Source organism: Esox lucius, chromosome 9 (assembly GCF_011004845.1).
Source record: "Esox lucius isolate fEsoLuc1 chromosome 9, fEsoLuc1.pri, whole genome shotgun sequence".
Classification (NCBI taxonomy): Eukaryota; Metazoa; Chordata; class Actinopteri; order Esociformes; family Esocidae; genus Esox; species Esox lucius.
In genome coordinates this window covers 11,740,577-11,749,743 of record NC_047577.1, presented here as the reverse complement: position 1 = coordinate 11,749,743, position 9,167 = coordinate 11,740,577, and the positions used below count along the sequence as shown (strand labels likewise).

Here is a 9,167-nt window from a genome sequence, read left to right as displayed (position 1 = left end):
ATTTAAAATATATATATTAATGTTATATCGTGTTTTTACGACAAAATGTACACTGCCCATCTGCAGTTCCAAAAGAAGCTAACATATTCGCGCGGTTCCATGCGCAGGGTTATCCAAAACCTTTAGACCAAAAAGGATCTGACATCTCTTTTTGGAATTGGTGGAAAAGATCGGGGGCAGCTCCAAAACGATCTGAAGTCCCAGAAACATAGGCCTAACGACACAACTTGTTCTTTGAAACTGGGGAAACCCCTGAAATGTTATTCTAGGTCGGGCTCCAGGCGCTGTGTATATCCGGGTGGGATATTCTGAGTTAGTGTACATGTTGCTAGGCAACGATAGGGTCTACGGCGAATGTGTTTTCAAGGCACATCCGCGCAAACAAGGAACCTTTTGAGGTTAATAATGATCTAAAATTCCTTTACTTAGCATCTGAACTTATTCTTTGTTTGTAATTAATACACCCTGAAAATGCCGTTCAGCGTAGAGGCTATTAAGCCACCCTTGCATGACCAGATTACAGAACTACAGCGAAAAATGCAACTTCTTGGTAAGTTGGCTACAGTACTGCTACTGTTATACTGTAGCTAAAGTACTGTACATTCCATTATCATGTAGTAGTCATTGTCGAAGTCTAAGGATAGAATGACCCAATTGGATACTTATTTTACCAACAGAGGGAGAAAAAAGCGCATACTATGAAAGCGCTGAATCCAGCATAAAGAAAAACAGGGATTCGATCCTGAAGCTGAGGCAGGAGAATAAGAGATTGCACAAGAAGTTGGCAGATGCTTTAGCTGTAAGCTAAATTATTATTCTGTTAAATGCGGTTCTCATTTTGAATACATTTTTCTGTTGGATGTTTATCTGGCTGTTTCATTTCTACTGTCTAGTGCAAAACTGGGGTCTCTAACTACAAGTGACTACAACTAGACAATTGTGATTTGTGTGGCTGGTTTCTTCCTTCCAGGGTGATGAGCATGTGATAAAAGATGCCTTCCAAAGCAGGGGCATGGAGAAGGCTGCCTTCCGAAACATGTCTGGGAAGGTGGGGCCATCAAAAATATGCAGTTAATCTCTCTCATATGACCTGTACTTACATCTGATGAAATACAGATATCACCATACGGATTAATGCCCCAAACCGTTTTACAATGTCACAATAAAATCATGGGGGTAGACAGTGTTCGGGTGTCTATCTTAGATTCCTGTTTGGAAGTAACTGGGCGTGTGTGGTTGACTTTTTAAAAACATGTCCCTGGTGGTCAGGTCGCTCTGAAGGTGCTTGACCAGAAGGTGTGTGACAAGATGAAGAAGCTGAATGCCCTGAAGCACAAGACACAGACCTTCCGCCGTCGTCTGGACGACCTGCAGATGCAGTACCAGAGCATGAAGCCAGAGAACAGGAGCCGAGACAGAGACGCAGAGAAAGCCAACGAGGACGCCATGGTAATCTATGTATATATATATATACACTGAACAAAATTATAAACGCAACACTTTTGTATTTGCCCCCATTTATCATGAGCTGAACTCAAAGATCTAAGACTTTCTCTATGTACACAAAAGGCCTATTTCTCTAAAATATTGTTCACAAATCATTCTAAATCTGTGTTAGTGAGTACTTCTCCTTTGCCGAGATAATCCATCCACCTCGCAGGTGTGGCATATCAAGATGCTGATCAGATAGCATGATGGCTGGTCACAATAAAAGGTCACTCTTTTCAACTCATGATAAATGGGGGCAAAAACAAAAGTGTTGCGTTTATAATTTTGTTCAGTGTATATATATATATATATATATATATATATATATATATATATATATATATATAAATAGAGGATGATCACGAACGGACAGGCAGTGAAGTGGATACAGTGGTTTAAATATATTGAAGATACTGGTCGGGTCACTGATATGTTGCCCTTGGTCCACAGATTCAAGGGGAGACCGCTGAGGAGCGTCCCCAAAAGGTTTACCCCTCTGATTCTGCACACGCTCACGAGTGTTCACTCAGGGCCACAGGTTCATTAAGCTTCAATAACTTGTGTGTTCTTGTGTGTGTACTCGTCTGTCTGCATGCTTGTGTGTGTTTGTTGTCTTTCAGAACTTGCGTGTGCTGGAGAATCGTCTAGATAAGGCCCGGCTGAAGTGCCAGGAAGCGGAACACATCATGAGGGGCTATCTGAAACTAAAGGCCCACCTTCAGGTTCGTGCTGGCCTGGTCCCCGATCTTTGCACAACTAAATTTACTCTATTGACACCCCGGTATGACCTGCCAGCCATACGGATTGGGATGGATTGGGTATAGAGCAAAAGAAAGTATTTCGGGAAGTGTTGCCACTTGTGATTTCTACTAAGCCAGCTCATGGAACTGATATAAGGTGGTCATATCTCTGATTATTTAGCAGTTTGATTTAGAGTTTTAGGACCCGTAGAATTTGAAAGATTTGCAAATACAGTGTGGAATTAGAGGCACCTGAATGGCGCAGTTGTAAAGTTTGTGCGTCAATGTGAAAGCAGGGTTCCTGGTCGTGTAGTAGCCCGCAGCTGTCGAAGAGGGTGGTGCACTTGACGAGTTCGTAGGGTTAGTAATTGAACTTAGTTTCCTTGACTCGTTACCCTTTAGCGACACCTTGTGGCGGCTTGGGCACCTTTAAGCTCAATTTAGGTAAAAGACCAGAGAATGCTTTCCTTTTGGCGCTGAAGTTTTCTGGTGTAGAATTCGTAATAAGAACTGACATGGCTGTGCTTCCAAAAACACATATCTTGGCAACAACGACAACAAAAAAGTTTTGTTACAGCTTTGGTCCACGGAAACGCAAAACATATATAAGTGTGTGTAGATGGCTAAGTGTGTAGATTAAAACAAGTCATTCGAGTTTTCTAAATCTGAGTTTTACATAAGAAAGTATTACAACAAGATGACGTGTTTGAACTGGCAACATGCTGCTGTGCTTGCTGGTGATTTGTGTCCATGCTTTCCATTGTCCTGTATGACCGGCAAATGACTCTTGCCCCACACTGAACTCAACTGTTCAACTAAGCCACTCCTCAACATGTTCTCTTTGGGAAGTGGTGAATGATTTTCCTTCATCTATTCTTATTTCCTAACGGATAATGAAGTGTGCTACCTAATTCTCCATCCTGTGTAGCTTGGTGGGTAAGGGCATGTACAGCGCTCTCCTGATGACTCTGAAGCTAGGAATAGCCATTTCTGACAAATGTCATGTGTATGTCATATCATTACCAGGAGGAGAGTCTGACCTTCCAGTCCCAGCTGGACAAACTGGAGGCTGAGATCTTGAGAGAAAGACATGAGCTGAAGGCCCTGCAGGTCATGAACAGTGATGCACACCTCTCTAAAGACGCTGCCAAGGTGAAAAGCACACACACACACACACACACACACACACGTGGGCACACATATCTCTTCCCAATTGATGTATCCGATATAAAAGGTTTTTGGAGGCCATACTTCCAAACACTAGAAGACGTTTAAATGTAACTAGCCTTGGCCCATGTAGCCCCATGCTAACCTCATCAGCCGTTAGTGATTATTTCTGCTAATAAATGTTAAATGTCGTTGGACATCTACAAACACTTTCTCATCAAAGTGTCCTTGACAGAAGTAACGCCTTAATGACCACCCAACAACCAACATACAGTGTCTATATAATGTCCCCCCCCCTTAAAACCTTGTCACAGTTCATCACGTCAGTTCTTCAGGGCTTCAAACATTTACAGTAAGATTTCTTCCCGCTTATCTACATACAATATTCTACACTTGAGGGAATAAAAAAAAATCTATTTTGAAATAAATTACATATAAAAAAGCAAGATGTTAGATACAATACTAATGATGACGAAGGCTAAAGCCTACACGGTGTTAGGAGGAATTAGGGTAAATGTTTTGCTCAAACTAGGGCATATCAACTTATGTATTGTATAATTTATTTTCTATTCTGCTCTAGGTTTCGAAACAGCAACCTTTCAGTTTCTTGCTCAACAGTCTTGCGCACAACGCAATCTGCTGCTCCCTATCTTCTGTTTGTCTCCCTCTGTCTGGCTCAGGTGGAACTGCAGTACCAGGAAGAACAGGTGTATAGGGAGCGTAAAGAGAGGGAGCGAATCCTCACTCACTACAAGAAACAGGCAGAGGAACGCAAGGCCCAGGCTGAGAGAGGGGAGAGAAGGGTGACTTACCACTCTACAGTCTAAAGTCTATACCACAACACTCTACATACTACTGTATACAACACAACATTCTACATACTACTGTATACAACACAACATTCTACATACTACAGTCTACACCACAACACTCTACATACTACTGTATACACCACAACACTCTACATACTACTGTATACACCACAACATTCTACATACTACTGTATACAACACAACATTCTACATACTACTGTATACAACACAACATTCTACATACTACAGTCTATACCACAACACTCTACATACTACTGTATACACCACAACACTCTACATACTACTGTATACAACACAACATTCTACATACTACAGTCTACACCACAACACTCTACATACTACTGTCTGCACCACACTGCTCTACATCAGTGTTTCAGGCGTGTGAGTGCTTGGGCAAAACCAAAAACGTGCACCCCTTTGGGTCCCTGGGACCGGGATTGGGAAAGACTGCTCTGCGCACTACAGACCCATCCATGCCTCATTCCGTCCTGCTCTCCTCCCAGGCCCAGCGTGCAGCCATGCACCCCGACGAGCTGAGCAGTGAGGCCCAGCGCAGTGCCACCGCGGTGGGGGAGGAGGAGAGGGCCACCTCCACCTTCGAAGAGGCCTTCCGGCGCATCAAGGAGGCCACCGGGGTGACTGACACACAGGTGAACCGTCGGGAGGGGGGCGTCGCCTTTTACTTTGTTGTGCAAACAGCTGCTCTGGGGCACTGCAGTGTGGCTGACGCCTCCTCCTGTGCGTTTCCTCCCCGTGCAGGAGGTGGCAGAGCGGTTCGCCTCTCAAGGGGAAACACAGAAGCACCTGGAGGTGCTGAAACAGGAGAACGAGGCCACCCTGCTTCAGCTGAAGGTGGAGAGGGACCGTCTGCAGGAATGCTTCCAGGACATTAAGTACTCCGGGGAGGCCAAGCTCACCAGGTCAGAGGGCAGGGGTCAGAGGGGAAGGGTTAGGGATTACCTAATAGATACTAAAAACGGTTGAATTTTATGAGCTAAATGACTAAATTAATTGTAGGTCATTGTTAATTCAGCAGGATTCTTATATATGCCATTTTTGTAGTGCAGCTGTTGATCTGAAAGGTTCTCCTACTGTTGAGTATTTATTATTTTCATTTCATGTGTTATTTTTTAAGCAGAAAATCTCACTCATTTTATGCTTTATTGGTGAGAGAGGAAACTGTGGAAAAGACAGTGAGGTGAGAGTAAGCGAAAACTGTAGTTCAGGTTCGAACCCGCGCTGTAGCAGGACACGTGCACCAGAGGCACTGGCTCAGGCCACTTTCTTACTCTCCTGTCACGCGTAGTGGTCAGCAGATGCTGGAGGAGTGTCAGCGCCACCTGCAGGCTGAACTGGAGAGGCGCGACGCCGCCAAGGAGCGCCTGGACTGGTTGACCCGCACCCTGAACATGGTCCGGGCCGGGCTGGAGCACTTAAACGATAAACTGCAGCACATCGGACTGGTGCGGGATGTATAATAACAACGTTCATTGGTGCATGCTCTCTTTGTCCTTCAGGTCACGTCGGTCCACATAATCGGCCGCATGACCTTCATTTGCCTTTATCTCCTAAACGTGTCCAATCCCAGGGCGAGGACGCTGTCCCCCAGCTACCCCCTGGCTCGGAGGAGTACGCCATGGAGCTGCTGTCCCAGACGGAGAAGAAGCTCCTGCTGCTGCGTGAGGAGCTCCAGGGCAGGGACCTAGCCGCCATTATGAAGGAGATTGAGGACGAGGAGGTGAGGAGGAGAAGGAGGAGGAGTGATCTGACCTAGGACTCTTCATTAGAGGTTGTTAGAGTTGCCTGGGAGACTGCGTGACGCAGCGTGGACATTGCTGACATATGCCAATATGTTAATGTAGTCAACTGGGTGGGACTTCGGAATTCATTGGCTCATGCTTTTCATGTAGATGGCCTCTGTGGCTCTTCCCGTGCTAGAACAGACATTGTAACAGCTTGGATACACAGATGAGAACTCTTTCCTTCTTCATGAACTCTTACTTACTCCTTGTGTGGAAATTGACCTCAGAGCACAGCACTTGGTTGGTAAAAACAAATATGTTCACTTAAATATAATTTTTCTATGGTTGCTGCTCACCAATGTGAATCGAGTGTTCTAGAGGCAGTCGTGGATTTGAGACTGTACAGGAAGCTCCTACTGTATTAGACCCTGTCAGGGGAAAGCTTTATGACCTGAATGCCATCTGGCTATTTTCCATCCGTTCCCTCCACCTCGCCAGCCACACCACCCAGGTTGGCTGTTGTACGCAACCTATATGCTTTCATCTGTGCAGTGTTGCTTGGTTAGCTTATCTGGACGGAAAGATTATTAACGAGCCACGGCCAATTTATCACCCGGTGCGTGTTTGAGAAAACAGTGTACACAAGTCTGAGGTTCAACAATACAAGGTTAAGAGATTTCAAAGAGAACATGACATTACCTGCGTCAGATAATAGACTAAATCAAGGGCCAGGGCATTGCTGGATTCTACAGGATTAGCATTTAAAACAAGTGGTATGGGAAGCAAGTTGTATAGTGGCAGTATGTGATGGTTAAATATATAAATGAATAGAATATACAGTTAAGCAGTTTTCATTTCACTTTAATAGTCATAACAGTTGACTAAGAGTGCCTGCCTCAAGTGGAGGAGTTTAAGTATCTAGGGGTCTTGTTCACGAGTGAGGGAAGGATGGAAGGGAGATTGACAGACGGATCGGTGCAGCTTCTGCAGTAATGCGGTCGATGTATCGGTCTGTCGTGGTGAAGAAAGAAGAAACTCTCGTGGTGAAGAAAGGCGAAACTCTCGATTTACCGGTCAATCTACGTTCCTACTCTCACTTATGGTCATGAGCTTTGGGTCATGACCGAAAGGACAAGATCCCGGATACAGGCGGCCGAAATGAGCTTTCTCCGCAGGGTGGCTGGACGAGTGGCGCAAAGCATTATGGGATGTTACATTCTCGCGTTCACCACTTATTGCGAAACCAATTCCAGAATATAATTAGTGGTACTGCTAGTTGTACAGTGATGCGCCGTAACATGCCCGTCTGTGATTCACTAATGACATTGACTTGTCTCGACAAGTTGGAAAGCTTTGAATTCACAAAGTCTCAGATCTATTTGTGTATTCAAGGCAACTCCGATTGTCACACAAACAGGTGCTTTTACATAACACGTTCCTTCTGACTGTCTGATCGTCTTGGTTGTCTGTGTCTGTCAGTTCATTGCCGGCATCGAGGGGAAGCTGCCCCCTTACAACACCCGCATCAAGCTCCCTGAAGCCCAGAGACAAGACCCATACGAAGGTGAGATGGGACACGCACTCAGTAATACTGAAACAAAATGGAAGACTGGAACGTTTTCTCTCTTCCCTCTGTTTCAGATGAGGAGGAGAGCGGGGATGATGAGGCTGACGTTATCACCAGGGCAACGCTGAAGCGTCAGTCTCAGCTCATCATCGACTCCAAGACCAAGAGGAAGACCAGGACCAAGAAGAAGAAAGGCAAGCTGTGAACCTGTTGGTTAGCCCGGCCGGAGGTGACGAGAGTCATAGAAATAGAATTACTGGAATGGGCCTGTCAGTCCTATTCTTTTTCCATGATCGGAGAAGCTTTGAGATTTGTCTGAAGTCGTATTTATGGATTAGGTGTTTGGCCTTAGTTTGAAGTGAAAGGAACCTTCACATCCTATTGCTAAAGCAGTCATATAGCAGTCATATTCCTTTATCTTTTATCCTTTATATACTTTATTCCAGGAAATGCCTATTGTACATTAGGGAGTATGATTCTGTAGCTAGGGAAGGCTAGCCTATATAAGTACAACTAGCTATCAGCACTGACATGTTGGAGCTGCCACTTTAGAGTGTGTGTTTGCGTCACAATACATTGATCACAAAATAATGGATTTCTTTCATTAACACCAATGATTTGTAGATTTTGAAACTGTAATCAAAGTTAGTTGCAATTAATTAATAAAATCAAAATTTTTGAAGAAATACATCATCTTTGCATCTTAATGAATTCTGTACATTGATCACAAAATAATAGATTTCCATTTTTAACACACATAATCTTTACTTTTTATAAAGATTGCTTAAAGTACATTCTTATAAAGAACAACATAAATGTAGAAATAAAAGTAAGAAGTTGAAAAAGATGAATGTTGATTCTATTCCTTCTGTCATATTCCTCTGTATATCAGGGATTACAATCTCCATTTATAAGTGGGCATGTTGTGATAACAGAAATGTTGTGTGACATCTTCTTGGCTGAGTAATGGTGAGTTGGTGGGAACAAGACCGTGGTTCTATTTCCTTTCTCTGTCTTTGTGTAACCCAGTCATAAGGGTTATTGTCATTCCAAACATGGTGTGCTTCCAACAAACCCAATATTACTCATGTTCAGGTTTTATTCTCCTGCATGTCCCAGGACTTTCTGGAGGTTATGTCATGGTCCTGTGGGTGTCTAAACAACATTTGTTGGTTGCTGGGTTGTCTTTTATCTGATCAGTTCCAGTTGGCTACTTTCCGACTTGGCCTCTGACCTGGCCTCTGACCTGGCCTCTGACCTGGCCTCTGACCCGGCATTTTAACTGGAATTCTACCTGGGCTTTTACCTGGTCTTTTACCTGGCTTCTCTGTTCTGGTCTCTGACCTGGCTTCTCTGATCTGGTCTCTTACCTGGCAGTAGATCGTGTACTGTACTGTATGTCTTCACAACATGAAACCAAACACTAGCTTGATCTGCTGCACACACCCTGAATCTGAAAAGACTACTAAATACAGGTTCTTCCTAACAATACATATATAACAGCCCCCATTGTATTGATCCAGTGACATTGTTATGAACAGCACATGAAAGAGTCACTGTGTTCTGTAATAGCAGATCATCTGTCGCTCTTCTTTAGTCTTTCTCTTTGGATATTCTTGTCTATTGTTAA

The 9,167-nt window shown here is 44.0% G+C and overlaps 1 protein-coding gene across 2 annotated transcripts; it reads left to right on the top strand.

The window, feature by feature from the left end:
* Nucleotides 1-101: 101 nt before the first annotated feature.
* Nucleotides 102-8,186, top strand: ccdc151 (coiled-coil domain containing 151). Of its 2 annotated transcripts, XM_010872833.3 has the most exons (14): nucleotides 103-550; nucleotides 678-799; nucleotides 971-1,048; nucleotides 1,270-1,449; nucleotides 1,939-1,974; nucleotides 2,109-2,210; nucleotides 3,255-3,380; nucleotides 4,076-4,198; nucleotides 4,732-4,878; nucleotides 4,988-5,148; nucleotides 5,535-5,691; nucleotides 5,817-5,966; nucleotides 7,450-7,534; nucleotides 7,612-8,186. In XM_010872833.3, the coding sequence occupies exons 1-14, from the start codon at nucleotides 472-474 to the stop codon at nucleotides 7,740-7,742; spliced, it is 1,677 nt and encodes a 558-aa protein (XP_010871135.1). In that variant the 5' UTR covers nucleotides 103-471; the 3' UTR covers nucleotides 7,743-8,186. The 2 variants fall into 2 exon arrangements, with proteins under 2 accessions (XP_019905222.1, XP_010871135.1); XM_020049663.2 differs by lacking the exon at nucleotides 1,939-1,974 and having other exon boundaries at nucleotides 102-550.
* The last annotated feature ends 981 nt before the right edge of the window (nucleotides 8,187-9,167 follow it).

Coding starts and splice junctions, on each gene's coding strand:
- ccdc151 (XM_010872833.3), top strand. CDS start 472: ATGCCGTTCAGCGTAGAGGCTATTAAGCCACCCTTGCATGACCAGATT. Junction 551..677: donor GCGAAAAATGCAACTTCTTG/GTAAGTTGGCTA, acceptor TTTTACCAACAG/AGGGAGAAAAAAGCGCATAC. Junction 7,535..7,611: donor GAGACAAGACCCATACGAAG/GTGAGATGGGAC, acceptor CCTCTGTTTCAG/ATGAGGAGGAGAGCGGGGAT.